The 16,897-nt window shown below is 54.8% G+C and overlaps 1 protein-coding gene across 1 annotated transcript; it reads left to right on the forward strand.

Moving 5' to 3' along the window:
• The first annotated feature begins 9,939 nt into the window (after positions 1-9,939).
• On the forward strand, positions 9,940-16,637 carry FAM83C (family with sequence similarity 83 member C). The gene is made up of 4 exons (XM_032295146.1): positions 9,940-10,555; positions 13,557-13,724; positions 13,927-14,051; positions 14,860-16,637. Exons 1-4 carry the CDS (start codon positions 10,037-10,039, stop codon positions 16,298-16,300), a joined length of 2,253 nt encoding a protein of 750 aa, XP_032151037.1. The 5' UTR covers positions 9,940-10,036; the 3' UTR covers positions 16,301-16,637.
• Positions 16,638-16,897: the final 260 nt, after the last annotated feature.

Consider the following 16,897-nt stretch of genomic DNA (forward strand, 5'->3'; position numbering starts at 1 on the left):
CTGGGGCCGGGCGAAATGACTCATGCCTGTAATCCCAGCACTTTGGGAGGCTGAAGTGGGCAGATTGTTTGAGTCCAGGAGTTCAAGACCAGCCTCGGCAATATAGTGAGACCCTGTTTCTACAAAAAACCAGCAAAGTGTGGTGACGTGAGCCTGTAGTCCCAGCTACTCAGGAGGCTGAGATGGGAGGATCACCTGAGCCTGGGAGGTGGAGGTTGCAGTGAGCTGAGATTGTGTCACTGCACTCCAGCCTTGGCAACAGAGGGAGATCCTGTCTCAGAAAAAAACAAAGCAAAAAGCCTTAAAACAAAGTTAAAAGATCATATGCAGGTCTTGGGAGGGAAGAGAGGGAAAATAATTATGTTAGAAAACCTGGACTGCTAATGAGCAACTTTCATATGACTTTTGAAAACTTTTATAAAATAGTGTAAATGCATTGTCTCACAACAATCAGGTAAAACAGGTATTATCATTTTTATTATCCCTTTGACACAAGTGAGGGGACTAAGGCTTAAAGGGGCCTAGAGAGAAAGTGATCGAGGATAAGAAGGGGCCAAGAAGCTGGGCGCGGTGGCTCACGCCTGTAATCCCAGCACTTTGGGAGGCCGAGGCAGGTGGATCACGAGGTCAAGAGATTGAGGCCATCCTGGTCAACATGGTGAAACCCCGTCTCTACTAAAAATACAGAAAATTAGCTGGGCATGGTGGTGCGTGCCTGTAATCCCAGCTACTCAGGAGGCTGAGGCAGGAGAATTGCCTGAACCCAGGAGGCGGAGGTTGCGGTGAACCGAGATCGCACCATTGCACTCCAGCCTGGGTAACAAGAGTGAAACTCCGTCTCAAAAAAAAAAAAAAAAAAGAAAGGGCCAAGAGTGCTGCAGCCCACAACAGACCCTGGGGCCCCTGCTTTGTCCCCATGTCTCACTGCCTCCCTCCCCCAGGTCAGCCAGGAGATTTGCAGTTGAGTATCCAGACCTTGCAGAGAGCTTCCTGATCAAAGGTGGAAAATGGAAAGTCCTAAGGTTATAGAGTTCCCATTGTCACATAAAAGGAAGTGCACTTACTCATCAGAAGAAACACATCTTCCTTACTTTTCAGAGAAGACTGTTATAGAGGTTTCCAAATGAGAAACACTGAACAGTGTAGTGAACAGTACACCTAAGATTTCTGTTTTGTTTGTTTGTTTTTGTTTTTTTTTTTTTGAGATGGAGTTTTGCTCTTGTTACCCAGGCTAGAGTGCAATGGCGTGATCTCGGCTCACCGCAACCTCTGCCTCCTGGGTTCAGGCAATTCTCCTGCCTCAGCCTCCTGAGTAGCTGGGATTACAGGCACACGCCACCATGCCCAGCTGAAGATTTCTGTTTTACCTAAAAATTTGAAAATAATAAATCAGCTGGGCGTGGTGGCTCACACCTGTAATCTCAGCACTTTGGGAGGCTGAGGCAGGCGGATCACAAGGTTAGGAGATCAAGACCATCCTGGCCAACATGGTGAAACCCCATCTCTACTAAAAATTTAAAAATTAGCCAGGCAGGGTGGTGCATGCCTGTAATCCCAGCTACTCGGGAGGCTGAGACAGGAGAATCGCTTGAACCAGGGAGAAGGAGGTTGCAGTGAGCCAATATTGTGCCAGTGCACTCCAGCCTGGTGACCGAGCAAGACTCGGTCTCAGGAAAAAAAAAGAAAAAGAAAATAATAACAAATCATCGAGATTTCTTCTGATGAGAAAAGAAGAAGAAATTCACCTCATCTCTACGATGAGATGGGGTGAATCTTAAACTGAAGCTGAAGCCTAGGTTGCACTTCAGCTAGCATTTTTTGTGTTTTCCCTCTGTGCCAGGCTTGCTTGGTATTTTCACTTGTCACCTCACTCTCCACCTTGCAGGTGAGGATTCTGAAGCTTATGTTCGGGGAGGGAAACGCCCAGACATACCCTGCATGGAGACTCGGGTGGCCCTTACCCAGTCCACTGCTTTGGGACATGAAGCGTGAGGCTTAGGGAGGCTGGGAAACAGGAAGTGAGGAGCTGCCCAGATGAAGACACAGAACAGGAAGCTCTTCAGATTGCAGCAGCTGTTGAGTCGGCTGCTAAGGGAAGGAAGGGTTGCAGAGATCGGGGGGACCATGAGTGGGAGTAGCACAGATAACACATCAGCTGCCAGGCAGCAGGGAGCCACTGTGTGCATTCTGGGTAAAGACGGGCGTGATGGCAGTGGAGAGAACAGCAGTACCAGGATGGATTGGCTCTGTCAAGAGGGGAGTCTAGCCATCCAGGCTTGAAATGCTGGAGATGATAGATGGAACTCAAAGGTAAGCTGGAACCCCAGACATTTCCCGGAAAAAAACTCACCAGGTCTTGAGGCAACGTGGAGCCTGAAGACAGTGCAGTCAGGGAGCTCTCTGGGGCCCAGGGATGGCGACATCTGGCAGAAGAAGAATCCTCTTTGTGTTGTGTTTTTTCTTTTCTTTTTTTTATTTTTTCTTTCTGCGTTGTGTTTTTTCAAGTGGAAATTACAGCACCCTATGAGCTAGGCAGGGCAGGGATTGCTGCCCCCACCATGCACCAGGGAAATAAGTGCACCGAGAAGAAAGCGCTCGCTGGGCAAGGTGACCCTGCAGCAAAGCTGGACAGTCTCTTCTGGGCTCCACTCCATTGCTGTTGGTGCACCTTGGTTGTATCTGTGGGGAGTTTATCTGGTGGCAGATGGACTTCAAATGCTAGCGATGCTTCACGGAGAGCAAGGGCATGGAGCAGTAAGGACCTCGGGGGGAACCTCAGGACGGACCTCAGGGACGAAGAATGTTGGCCTTGTCTTGGGTATAGAAATCCTGAAGTTGGGCTGGATGCAGTGGCTCACGCCTGTAATCCCAACACTTCGGGAGGCTGAGGCAGGTGGATCACCTGAGGTCAGGATTTGAGACCAACCTGACCAACATGGAGAAACCCCGTATCTACTAAAAATACAAGATTAGCTGGCGTGGTGGTACATGCCTGTAATCTCAGCTATTTGGGAGGCTGAGGAAGGAGAATTGCTTGAACCCAGGAGGCAGAGGTTGTGGAGAGCTGAGATTGCACCATTGCACTCCAGCGTGGCCAACAAGAGCAAAACTCCGTCTCAAAAAAAAAAAAAAAAAATCCTGAAGTTGGATGAGCTCCCAGAGGTAAGGGCAGCCCCAAAACTGGGTTGGGAGTGCAAGGAGCATTCACAAGAGGTGGCAGGAAGAGCAGGCCCCAGTGCAGAAGGTAGATTGTGGAGCCAGAGGAGAGCTTCTAGAAGGAGGAGACTCAGAGCAGCATGCTGAGAAGAAATGGAGGGAAACTGGGAGGAGGCAGGAGGGAATGAAACGAGGGGGTTTGCAGAATGCGCCTAAGATGTACTTGGGGCTGGGAGGACTCTGATGAGCAGCTAAGCACTTAGTGAAGCAAGAAACTTCCCATGAGTGTTAGGACTCCCATGAGACCCCTCTGGAGATGGAAGCCTGGTCTTGAGAACAAGCACTTGGCTTTGGAGGTGGGGAAGGGAACCCTTTCCTGAGACCAGCAATTGGGAGGACAGACAGGGGGACAAGGAGTTTCTGAGGAGAGGGCTGATGGGGAAGGGAGAGCTCATGGCAGCTGGTCATCTAAGAGTTGATCAGTCATAGGGGTGGAGCGGGAGGAAAGTAGACCTGGCAGGGGTATTTGAACTCTTCCCCAGGAGCAGCCCTCCTGTACCTATTGCCCTCGTTCCTTCCCACTTCTGGTCTGCCCACTGCACCCACCATGCCTCGCCCACCGTACCCACTGGGCTTGGACTTAGGGAGGGGGAGGCCAGGCCTCAGGCCCCTGGTCCCTACGCTCCCCACTCCCCCATCAGGTTCTCTGTGGCTATAAGGGGACTTCCCTGGAGCAACATTGGTGAGCCTAGGACCCAGACCCTGACCAGGCCACAGGCTCCCCTCTTCCGTGTGGAGGGGAGAATAAGGAGAAAAGATCCCGGAGACGCTGGCTGGGGAATTTCCACGAAGGGAGCTCCAAGCACCGACCCATGGCGTCAACAAGTGATGGACTCCAGTGATAACGCCAGACGCGCCTAGAGACCTCTCACCCAGCCAGCACGGTGGACGGGGAGGCTGCGGCCCTCACTGCAGGTTTCAGTCAGGAACCAGCACCCATGGGCCCGGGCTGGTGCTCTTCTTTTTTTCTCTCCTTGTGGCCAGGAACAGCATTCGCCTCCCACTTGGGAGAGGGCCTGCCACTGCGCTGTGCCTTGCTTGAAGCGGGGAGGTGGGGCCATGGGTTCCTCTGGGGTTCCTCGATGTGTCTGAGCTCGAAGCCTGAGGCGCTTGGTTTATACCTCAGCCTAATCTGTGGTTTATAATTATTTATGAGTCTGGCTTCCCCACTAAACTGTGAGCTTCTCCAGGCAGAGACAAACGCTTACTCATCTTTGGGTCCCCAGTGCTGGCTGAAGGTGGGCACTAAATCCATACTGGGAGGATGGGATGGGTGGGGGGCGGTTAGGAAGGGGAGGGTGCCTTCATAACGGGGCTCCAGGGGTCAGCAGATGTACCTCTTTCTTCCCTCCCAAGTTCAGAACAAATGGGGAAATCAAACACAGGAGACAGACAGATGGACACCCCAACTCCTGTGAGCCAGGGTGGGACAAGAGGCCAGATCTCAGAGGCAGCGGTGACCAGCCACACCCCAGTGACCCGGCTGGGGCCATGTTGGCCTTGGTGCCAGCCTTTGGTCTAGAAGGGGCAGGAGAGTGACCAGGAAGCCTCCCCTAGTGGCTTGTGGGTGGTCAGGCCTTCACGGAGCCCCTGTCCTTTCACAGCCGGGAAAGCTCTGGACTTCAGCATGTCCTAAGCAACCACAGCCACCCTCAGCCAGACACTTGGAGCAGCTGAGCCTGTATGTTCCTCACGACGACCCTGTAAAGGAGGTGGCGTGGGTCTCACTCTACAGTCAGCCACCGTGACTCAGAGAAGTTGTGATTGTTCAGCTCCCCCATTAAGTGGCAGAGCCTGTGTTCCTACCAGGGGGTCTGACTCAGTCCAGTGGCACAAACAGCCCAGTGCTGTGTCCCCAGCCGTTGGGATGTCAGGATGAGATAAGAGCTCTGTCACACTCAGTGAACAGTGAACCACAGTGGGTTCAACCCACAAGGGTGGTTTCTGGGGCTGGTGCTTTGGCCCATTCTCCCCATTGGAGCGGTTTCTACGTTGTCCTAGGATATGTAGGATATCCGACGTATCCTGCTCTGGAGTCTTCCCAGCCTCTGCAGTATTAACGCTAGGTAAGAAACCAGCACCTGAGAAGGCCCTCAAGCTCTTCCTAGTGCAGCTCCAGCCTTCCTGTTCGAATCGTCCCCTGCACCACGGCCCCCACCTGCCTTCCTTGGGCGTGTCCTGCCACTCTGCAGCTGACATCTTTCTCACCCTTTGCCACTCGGCTCAAGCCAGCCTCAGGGACTCCTCAGCACATGTCCCTTTACATCTTTGGCTCTTGGGTCGCTTCGCCTTGATTCAAGGGATCTGGGCGCATTCTGGCTCCCCTACCAGTCCTAGCTGTGGGAACCCTGTCCCTTCTGACCTGGGGCGCCAGAGGAAAGGTATGTGGCAGCACTGGGCTCAGAGTCGCCTGCACCTGGAGGGCTCCAGCCCAGCCTCAGCTCCCCACACCCACACGACATCACTGGCCCAGATGCCACTTGGCTTGTGAGAGACAGCAGACAAGGCCGTGTGGCCCCCAGGACAGCTGAGTGATGCCAGGCAGGCGCCTGGCACACCTCCTACAGGAAAACAGTTTCCTTCCTCAATAACAGTCATTAAGGGGCCTGCGCCTGAGACACTGCAGCCAGGGACAGGGCTTGGGTCTGCCTGGATGGCTCCCATCACCCTGGGCCACCACCCCTAGGCCCAGCCCCAAGGCCGGGAGCCACCTGTCTGCCCTCCCATTGCCCTTGACAAACTCAGCTCACAGGGAGGGGCTGCCTAGGGAGGGGCAGCTGGTCCCACAGCCCTGGGGAATTGTATTTGATTTGCACAAACGTATTATCAGATGTCAGGGATCCACTGGAACCCTTTGCCCTTCAACTAAGTCTTCCTGCCCCTGTTCCTCTCTGTTGCGCTCCCTGTACACAGCCCCAGCACTGCAACGCAGAGTCTGACTCAAGGACTATCCCATTGCCCAGACACACACGCACACACAGGTCCACACACACTGCTGTGCCACGCAGGCACACAAACATCACAGACTGGATGTGCACACACAGGCACAGGTACGGTTATGCATAGGTACACCTATGCATTTAGCCAAACCATATGAAATTGACAATATTCAATGGTTTCTTACGTACAAAAATGGAATCTAGTACAAACTTGGGTGTTTGAAGACGTATATAAAAATACAAAGCCAAATGTGTACACCTGTGCCTTATTTACAATAGCCAAAGGGAAGCAACCCAGGCTGGGCAACAGAGCCAGACTTTGTCTAAAAAAAAAAAAAAAAAAAAAAAATGGTTACAATAGCAGATTTTGGCTTGGTGCAGTGGCTCACACCTGTAATTTTCAAGACTTTGGGAGGCAGAGGGAAGAGCATCACTTGAGGCCAGGAGTTTGAGAGTAACCTGAGCAACAGAGACCCCATCTCTAGTTCTTTTTTTTTTAATTTTTTTTTTTAGATGGAGCCTTGCTCTGTCACCCAGGCTGGAATGCAATGGTGCAATCTCAGCTCACTGCAACCTCCACCTCTTGGGTTCAAGTGATTCTCTTGCCTCAGCCTCCTGGTAGCTAGGATTACAGGCGCTCACCACCATGCCTAGTTAATCTTTGTATGTTTCGTAGAGACAGGGTTTCACCACGTTGGCCAGGCTGGTCTCAAACCCTCAACCTCAGGTGATCTGCCCATCTCGGCCTCCCAAAGTGCTGGGATTATAGGCATGAGCCACTGCGCCCGGGCCACTAATCTTTTTTAAAAGCAAAATTTATGTGTATTTTACCACAATTAAAAGATACAAAGCCTAAGACGTGTAGCTGAAATAGATATATACACACTCACTGCAGGATAAACACAACTAACTCAGCAACATGCAAACAGGCCTCCCTCCCTCCTGGGAGCACTTCTCCCACATAGATAAGGCCCTGGTTGGTCCTCCTTTTCAAACAAATCTGGAGATAAAGCCCTAATGAGGGCCCTGCCACCTCGGCTGCCCCCGCAGTTCATTACCCTCCCATGATCTGGCTTCCTTTACTCAACCTCCTACCCCTCTTGCAGCCTCCTCACCCCCAGGGAAGGGCCTCCTTGGTGTGCCCGGTGCTCCTGCACTTGGGATGGGATGGGGTGGGCCATAACTCCTGACCTGTGGCCCCCCACACCTCCCCAGGCCCTTCACTTGTAGGGTCCTCAAAGACACAGCCCCAGTCCTGTTTATCTTTGGTCCTAAGGCTCAGCTCAACTCGAGGAGCCTCTAAATCCCACCAACCTCCCTCCCACTATGCATGTGTAAAGTTCTTTGGACACAGAAGACCCTGTGTTCTGGACATGATCGCAGACCAGATGAACCAAGTATGCTCAGTGCTAAACAGGGCTGTGAGACACGGCTTTAGGTCTCCAGCACTCCCTGCTGTCCTCGCTGGACCTCATACCTCTGTAGAAAGGTGGTGACCACTTCTGCCTAGCCTGGCTCCCCAGCTGCAGCTGCCACCTGCTCACCCTCTTCCCCAGAGCAAAACTGCTCACCGTCCTCCTAAGGACACAGAGTACATGCTCTGGGATTTTGGTCTTTGCCAGGGCAGGGGTCAAAAATCTGCCTGCCCTGTTTGTCTCCCGGCCTTGCAGTTTCTGAAATAAGCTTTCAACCATTTTTTTTTTTTTTTTTTTTTTTTTTTTGAGACGGAGTTTCACTCATGTTACCCAGGCTGGAGTGCAATGGCGCGATCTCGGCTCACCGCAACCTCCGCCTCCTGGGTTCAGGCAATTCTCCTGCCTCAGCCTCCAGAGTAGCTGGGATTACAGGCACGCACCACCATGCCCAGCTAATTTTTTGTATTTTTAGTAGAGACGGGGTTTCACCATGTTGACCAGGATGGTCTTGATCTCTTGACCTCGTGATCCACCCGCCTCGGCCTCCCAAAGTGCTGGGATTACAGGCGTGAGCCACCGCGCCCGGCCAGCTTTCAACCATTTTAATACTCAGCCCTGGAGGAGGGGAGGAAGGCTGGGGTCTGGCTGCCACCAGGCCAAGAACACCCCTGGAGTCAAGGGCGTTGCAAGCACAGCCATCTGGAACAGTGTGTCTTGGGTGGGCCTTAGTCCACTGCCCACAGTACACTGAGCACTTGCTTAAAAGGCACTTGTTTAAAAACCCAGGAATTCTAGGTTACAGTGAGCTATGATCACACCACTGCTCTCTCCAGCCTGGGTGACACAGCAAGATCGTTTCTCAATTAAAAAAGAAAAATGGCCAGGTGTGGTAGCTCACACCTGTAATCTCAGCACTTTGGGAGAGTGAGACAGGAGGATCATTTGAGTCCAGGAGTTCAAGACCAGCCGGGACAACATAGTGAGATTCCATCTCTACCAAAAATTTAAATATTAGCCAAGTATGGTAGCCCACGTAATCCTAGCTACTTAGGAGGCTGAGGTGGGAGGATCACTTGAGTCCAGAGAAACTGAGGCACAGCTGTAGTGAGCTGTGGTTGCACACTGCACTCCAGCCCGGGTGACAGAGCAAGACCCTATCTTAAAAAGAAAAAGATGCCAGGCTCAGTGGCTTACTCCTGGTAATCCCAGCACTTTTGGAGGCCGAGGCTGGCAGATCACCTGAGGTCAGAAGTCAAGACCAGCCTGACCAACATGGTGAAACCCTGTCTCTACTAAAAATACAAAATTTAGCCAGGTCTGGTGGTACGTGCCTGTAGTCCAGTTACTCGGGAGGCAGAGGCAGGAGAATTGCTTGAACCTGGGAGCCGGAGGTTGCAGTGAGCCGAGAATTGTGCCACTGCACTCCAGGCTGGGTGACAGAGCAAAACTCTGTCTCAAAAAAAAAAAGAAAGACAAGTTCCAGAAGCCACGGAGAACTTCTGGATGAGAATCTCCAGGCGGGTGGAGCCCACTGATCTGCATTTTATCACCTCTCACCATCCCTGGGGTCAGGGTGAGAGCCACTGCTTTAGGTTCCTGCAGGACAGTTCCAGGTGGGGGTGGGAGAGAGCCAGGGGGCTGTGAGCACCACAGTTAAGATGGTGGAGAGTAGCAGGACGATTATAGGAGCAAAAAGAGGGCTGGCTGCGGGACAGATAGGTGTTGATGTCCTTGGATATTCCATGTGATGCTCGTTCAGCTCTGATTTAGGGCCTTGCGCATGTGAGCCAAGGTTCCTGCTATCCACCATGGTAAGTGGATGGTCTCTAAATCAGCATTTGGGTGATTTATGGTCATGGCCGGTCTCTAAATCAGCATCTGGGTGAGTTTATGCAAGTGGATTTGATGAAAATTTGTGGTCTGCCTGTGTCAGCCCACAGTCTCTGTCTATGAGAGAGTTGTCAGAATGTCCGTCCGCATACCTGCTTGTGTGTTCACATCTTTTCCTGGGTGTCTTGGAGTGTGTATGTGTGTGCGCGTGTGTGTGTGCGTGTTCCTGAGCACACCTGGGCCCCTCTCGGCTATAACTCAACCTCTGTGGGTCTCAGGAAGTCAGTGTTTGGAGACTTGCTAGGAGCCTGGTGGGAACGGGGCGGCATTGCTGGGGAAGGAAGAGAGACGGAGGCAGGAGTGTGCATGGAGGGCCTTGGCACTGCCGCTTCCTGGGCAGGCGAGTCCCAACACAGGCAGACAGGTGGGGCTGACCTGACAGGTTCCAGAGGCCAGGGGCAATGGGGCGGAGCGCGGCTCTGACTTAGGGTGGCAACAGTTTGGGGGCCCTGCCACACACGGAGTGAGCAGGCGGGCAGGCAGGAGGCGGTTCTGCTGCTCTCTTCTTCCTGCTGCAGCCAGCCCAGCATGCAGGCCATGGGGCCTGCCGGCGGGTGAGGCAGCCACAGGGCAGGCATGTTTGGAGGCTCAGTGCCAGGGGGCCTGGGAGCCCAGGGCATGGCGGGGCCCCTGCGGGGCCGGGTGGAGGAGCTGAAGCGGCCGTGGTGGCGGGAGAGCTCACCGCTGGTGCTGAAGCACAGCGAGGTGGCCCGGCTGGCGGCTGACGCCCTCCTGGAGAGGGGTGAGGCTGCCTACCTGCGGGTCATCTCCGAGGAGCGTGAGCTGCCCTTCCTGAGCACTCTGGATGTGGACTACATGACGAGCTATGTACGCGGGGGCCCTGAGCTCAGCGAGGCCCAGGGACAGGGACAGGAGGCCTCGGGGCCAGACCGTCTCAGCCTGCTCTCCGAAGTCACCTCAGGCACTTACTTCCCCACGGCCTCTGATATAGATCCCCCGGATCTGGACCTGGGCTGGCCGGAGGTGCCACAGGCCACAGGCTTCAGCCCCACCCAGGCTGTGGTCCACTTCCAGAGGGACAAGGCGAAGAATATCAAGGACCTGCTGCGCTTCCTCTTCAGCCAGGCCCGCATGGTAAGGACCTCATCTCTTCATCACTTATCTTACAGAGGAGGAAACAGGCCCAGAGAGGGAAGGGACCAGCCCAAGGCCTCACAGTGACTTAGGGGCAGAATAAGAACCAGTACCTCTGGCACTGTTAGATCGCAAGCTCCTAGAAGGAGGCACCCCATATTTACTTTGGCAAGTGCTTGGTACCCAAGAGTAGTATGGATGAGCATAGAACAGGGCATGGGCATCAGGGACTCTACAGCCCCCCTGAAATGCACGTGAAATGGTGCAGGTTGGAGGGAGGAGTCCTTGCTGCATCTTTACCTTGGAAGATGGTCCACTCCCTTATCAGATTCCCAGAAAGTTTTATGGTTCTCACACTAAGAACTCCAGCCTTGGGGAACATCTGAGCTACCTCCTTAACTTATAGAAGAAGAAACTGAGCCCAGAGAGGGGCTTGGGACTTGCCCAGAGAGGTCCAGATGGTGACATAGAGCTCAGGGCTCAGGGAGACAGGGGTCTCCAACTCGGGCCTTGGGGAGCAGTCGCGGCCCTCCTTGCTGGCTCAGGTCCCCAGTTGCTACCCGCCCTCCTGTACCACATCTGCAGCTGGGCCTGAAGCAGGGGAGGGGGCTGGCATGTGGGCCTCTTCCTCATGGCCCTGAGGGCTGGGTTTCAGAACCAAGGAGGAAGGAGGAGAGGAGCTTCTGGGCTCAGTGATGGGGAGCAGGAGCTCAGGAGAAAGAGAACTGGGAGGGCAGGTAGGGTGGTCAGCACCCAGGAAGGCTCCGGCCACACACGAGCACAGCTTCACTTCTGGAGCCCTGGCCTCCAGCTCAGGAGACAAGGGAATGGACAGAATGACCCCTGGCAGGGTTGGAGGTAGGGTTAGGCTCCTGCTGCAGAGATGGGAAGCTAGGATGCTGGGATCCCACTGGTACTTCCAGAGTCTCCCTGGCAAGGCTGCCTGTGCCCCAGGCAGGGCAGGGCCAGGCCTGATTGGCATCAGGAATGGGGTTATTAGTGAGACTGTTGCTGTTGTTGTCCTCACCCCTGCCTCTTTGATCTTTCCTGCCTGTCCTTATTCACCCACCCCTGGCTGGGCCTGTGCTGTGAACTAGGGCATCCCCCAGTGCCCCGCCTCCTCGGCCCCCATTTAGACCCCTCTATGCTGGGCCAGGAACCAGGCTCAAGCACTGGGCTGTCACAACTCCTAGTAACCTTGGGAAATGCTGCATTTCCCTGCATCCTAGTGTTTGTAGAGCTCTGTTATGTCTTGAGCATTTTCACATTTAGTTCCCCATAACTCTGAGACATGGCTATCTTTATCTCCATTTCACAGATGAGGAAGTTGAGGCTTCCAGAGGTGAAGCGACTCACACAAAGCTGTATCTCTAGGAAGTGGTAGAGTCCAGGTTTGAATTCAGTTCTGTCTGGCTCCAGAGCTGGAGTGCTGTGCTCTGTACCTCCTGCCTCTCCGCCCTGCCTGGGAGAGGAGATTCTCACAGCAGATATATGCCATGGGAAGAAAGGCCAGCTGGGGGCTTGGAGGTGCCAGGAGGGCTTCAGGGGCCTCTTTGAGGCAGCCCTTTATATGGGATGGAAGCACAAGGCCCAGCCGAGCCCTTAACTGCAAAAAACTTGGATCCATTTGGCATGGGTGCAAGTAAAGGGGTCTGCAGTGTAAGGGACCACACCGGACCTCTGTGGCTTCACAGGGAAACTGAGCCAGGGTTAGGGAAGGGCAGTGAAGACCCCAGTAAGTGGCTTGTAGCTCTGACCCTGAAGAAGGAAGCCTCAGATAGTCCCTGGGCTGGAGTTTGTGGGGAAAGTGCAAGGAGCTTGCCTGGGAATCAGAATCTGGGTTCTGCTTCTCACTGCCTCATTGCTGTCCCATCTGGGGCTCAGTGAAGAGGGGGCATTGGACTAACATAGCCGATCCACAGTCATCTTTGTTTTTTTTTGTTTTGTTTTGTTTGTTTGTTTTTGAGATGGAGTTTTGCTCTTGTTGCCCAGGCTGGAGTGCAATGGCGGAATCTCAGCTTACCGCAACCTCTGCCTCTCAGGTTCAAGCGATTCTCCTGCCTCAGCCTCCTGAGTAGCTGGGATTACAGGCATGCGTCACCATGCCTAGCTAATTTTATGTATTTTTAGTAGAGATGGGGTTTCTCCATGTTGGTCAGGCTGGTCTCGAACTCCTGACCTCAGGTGATTCATCCACCTCAGCCTCCCACAGTGTTGGGGTTACAGGCGTGAGCCACCACACCCAGCCCACAGTCATCTTTGAGACTCTGATGACAGATAACACTCGGTGCATGGAAAGATTCACAGAAATGCTTTCAAACAGCTAGGGGTTCAACAGTCAAATCTGGGCTGGGATTTGACTGTAATTCTAGCACTTTGGGAGGCTGAGGTGAGCAGATCACCTGAGGTCAGGAGTTTGAGACCAGCCTGGCCAACATAGTAGGAACCCCATCTCTACTAAAAATACAAAAAATCAGCTGGGCATGGTGGTGGATGCCTGTAATTCCAGCTACTCAGGAGGCTGAGGCCCAAGAATCACTTGAACCCGGAAGGCAGAGGTTGCAGTGAGCCAAGATCACACCACTGCACTCCAGCCTGGGCAACAGAGTGAGACTCTGTCTTAAAAAAAAAGCCAGGCATAATGGCATATGCCTGTAATACCAGGTACTTGGGAGGCTGAGTTGGGAGGATTCCTTGAGCCTGGGAGTTCTAGGCAGCAGTGAGCTATGATCACACCACTGCGCTCTAGCCTGAGTAACAGAGCAAGACAGACACTTTTTAAAAAAAAGAAGGCAGTCAAATGTCCCTGTGCCCAAGTTAAGAAGCCCTGGGCTAGGTCACTGCTAAGAGCCCTTCCGGTTCACTTGCTCTTGAAGGCTCTGGCCTCCTGACTTTCAGTCCTGTGCTCTTTTCCTGGGGCAAAGCTTCCTGCCCCAGGCTTGGCTGGATGTGGGCAGTGCCCAGGGCAGCGCTGAGCTTTCATGTGCTTCTCCACACCCAGGTGGTCGCTGTGGTGATGGACATATTCACGGACATGGAGCTTCTGTGTGACCTCATGGAGGCCTCCAGCCGGCGTGGTGTCCCTGTGTACCTGCTCCTGGCCCAGGAGCACCTGAGGCACTTCCTGGAGATGTGCTACAAGATGGACCTCAATGGGGGGCACCTGCCGGTCAGTGAGGACCAAGGGCAGTAACTGGGGGTGAGGGCGGGGAGTCAGGGAGGGTGGAGGAGCCAGTGGGTGGCCATCAGCACTGGGGGGCAATGGGAGTGGGGTTGGGTTCTCTTAGCTGTCTGGGGTTAGAGACCCCATGGGGCAGAGACATGGCTTGAGCCTCACTCTCTCAAGCTCACCCCAGCCTCCCTCCACCCAGAACATGCGTGTGCGGAGCACATGTGGGGACACATACTGCAGCAAGGCTGGCCGTCGCTTCACCGGGCAAGCCCTGGAGAAGTTTGTCCTCATTGACTGTGAGCAGGTGGTGGTGGGCAGCTACAGGTAAGCAGGCACGAGGGGACGAGAGGGGCCTGGGGCTGTGTCACGGGCTGGCAGCTGTGGGCTTCCCTCCGCTCACCCACCCCTTTGGACCCGGACTGAGCAACTGTCATGTGCCAGGCATCAAGCCGGGCTCAGGGGAGGGTGTGGGGCAAGTCAGCCCCGGAGGAGCTCACTCTAGGGGAATGATCACTTTAATACCCTTGGATAGAAAGTGACTACTGGCTGGGCGCATTTGCTCACACCTGTAATCCCAGCACTTTGAGAGGGCGAGGTGGACAGATCATGAGGTCAAGAGATGGTGACCATCCTGGCCAACATGGTGAAACCCTGTCTCTACTAAAAATACAAAAATTAGCCGGGCGTGGTGGTGTACTCCTGTAGTCCCAGCTACTCGGCAGGCTGAGGCAGGAGAATCACTTGAACCCAGAAGGCAGAGGTTGCAGTGAGCTGAGATCACGCCACTGCACTCCAGCCTGGAGACAGAGGGAAACTCTGTCTCAAAAAAATAAAAAAGAAAGAAAATGACTATTGCACATTGAACTGGAGCAACTTCAGGGAACCTCCCCCAAGTCCATTTTACAGATGGGGAAGTTGGAGCTCTGAGGACAGCTGAGTTCCCAGGCCCACTAAGCAGGGCTAGGGCAAGCACAGACTCTGGAGTTGAAGCTCTGCCCCTTTGCTGTGAGCCCTCATGGTGGTGGGGTTTGGGTCCAGCATGCTGGACCTGGTATGTGTCCCTGGCTGTGATTCCTGCCGACCCCCAGGGTCCTGTACTTTGCCTCCTGACCCCCCGTACCTCTGCCCCCAGCTTCACCTGGCTTTGCAGCCAGGCCCATACTAGCATGGTGCTGCAACTGAGGGGCTGCATCGTGGAAGACTTTGACCGGGAGTTCCGCTGTCTGTACGCCGAGTCACGGCCTGTGGAGGGCTTCTGCGGTGGCGAGGACCCGCTGCCTCCCCGGGCACTGCGTCCTCCCCCTGTGGCCCTGGCCTTTGGGCCTGGCATCCCAAGCCCCACATCCTCACCGCCCTCCAGCAGCAGCCTCAGCAGCATCAAGCGGTCACCACTTATGGGCCACTCCTCCTACCTCGCTCTACCAGGAGGTGGTGGTTGCAGTGACACGGGTATGGGGTCCTCGTGTCCAGGCCCCGCCCGCCGTGAGGCCAGTGGCCAGCCCTCCCTGCATCGCCAGCTGTCAGACCCTAACCACGGCTCCCCTCCTGGGCTTTATAGGGCCAACCTGGGCAAACTAGGGGCATACCCATGGTCCCAATCCTCCCCTGCCCTCAACCATAATAGTACCAGCCCCTTGACCTTGGCAGTGGGGTCACCTCTGCTTCCTCGCTCCCGGCCCCTCCTCCAATTCCATCGGGGTGTCCCAGCTCTGTCCCCGTTCCCAGGGAATGGGCTCCCAGGAAGCCAAGACCCTAGCCCCTTGCGGGGTCGATGGGTACCTGGCACAGCCCTGGAGAAAGTGGAGGAGAAGGAGAAGAAAGCATCTCCTAGTCAGAGTCGTGGCCAGCTGGATCTCCTTGTCCCCTTCCCCCGAGCCCGAGAAGTGGGAGACCCTGACTCTGGGGTTACCCCCAACTCAGGCCCCCTTCGGCCTGGACAGCAGGCCCCAGAGGACAGGAAGTTATCCCCAAGCCAGGCAGAGAGCCAGCTGGATCTCCTGCCCCGAGCCCTGGGTACTGGGGGTGCCCCTGAGGCATGTTCCCCCAGACCTGGTGATCGGGCCCTGGAGGACAGAAGGCTGTCCCTAAACCATAGCCAGTTGGACCTCCTGGTGCAGTGCCCCAAGGCCCAGGGCTCCAGAGTGCCCTTTGAAGCCAGCTCCTCAGCCAGACTTGCCAGACAGAATCCAGATGAGCGACGGCAGACCCTGGGGCACAGCCAGCTGGACCTCATCACAAAGTTTGGCCCATTCCGGGGTGAAGGGCCTGGGCCCAGTGGTCTCCCGATACCAAGCCCTGCTTGCACAGCTGGGGTGGGGTCTGGGGATGAGAAACGGCTAACCCTGGGCCACAGCAACCTGGACCTCATCACCAAGTATCATCAGTTGCAGGGGGCCAGGCAGGGACCCGAGCCTGGCCTCCTTGGGGGTCCCAAGGGTGGCCATCTCAATGGTGGTAACAATGACCTGGTGAAGGATGAGAAACGGATGACCCTGGGCCACAGCAAACTGGACCTCATCACTAAGTACAACAAGTCCAAGTTCAGGCAGCTCCGAAGCCGCTTTGAGTCCTAGCCGGAGGGTGTGTGGGGGTGCACTGGCCAGGGCAGGCCCCTCCTCTATCCACTGAGACTCTGGACACTCAGGACCCAGACTGGGGAAGGGAGGTGTCTAGAAGCCCAGGTCAGACACACTCTCTGGGCTCAAGATTCTTGCATGCACACACACACACACACACACACACCCACACACACACCCCATATCTTCTTGGATCTAGGCTGTGTTTCCAGCCCTGTGCTGGGCGTACTATAGAGCTGACAGGTGGATCAGACTCCTGATCTGGGGACAGAGATGAAATGCACAAGCTGCTGGAGAACAGGTTAACCAGTGACAGAGGGTGTTAGAAAACAAAGGGCAGGGCCGGGCGCGGTGGCTCAAGCCTGTAGTCCCAGCACTTTGGGAGGCAGAGGCGGGTGGATCACGAGGTCAAGAGATCGAGACCATCCTGGTCAACATGGTGAAACCCCATCTCTACTAAAACTACAAAAAGTTAGCTGGGCATGGTGGCACGTGCCTGTAATCCCAGCTACTCAGGAGGCTGAGGCAGGAGAATTGCCTGAACCCAGGAGGCGGAGGTTGCGGTGAGCCGAGATCGCGCCATTGCACTCCAGC

The sequence above is a fragment of the Sapajus apella genome, unplaced genomic scaffold, assembly GCF_009761245.1.
Source record: "Sapajus apella isolate SASKATOON/1434 unplaced genomic scaffold, GSC_monkey_1.0 scaffold33, whole genome shotgun sequence".
NCBI lineage: Eukaryota > Metazoa > Chordata > Mammalia > Primates > Cebidae > Sapajus > Sapajus apella.

Bases quoted from the DNA above. Each gene is read 5' to 3' on its own strand.
- FAM83C (XM_032295146.1), top strand. From the start codon at position 10,037: ATGTTTGGAGGCTCAGTGCCAGGGGGCCTGGGAGCCCAGGGCATGGCG. The intron at 10,556-13,556 runs GTAAGGACCTCA...CTCCACACCCAG, and splicing joins TCTTCAGCCAGGCCCGCATG to GTGGTCGCTGTGGTGATGGA. The intron at 14,052-14,859 runs GTAAGCAGGCAC...CTCTGCCCCCAG, and splicing joins GTGGTGGTGGGCAGCTACAG to CTTCACCTGGCTTTGCAGCC.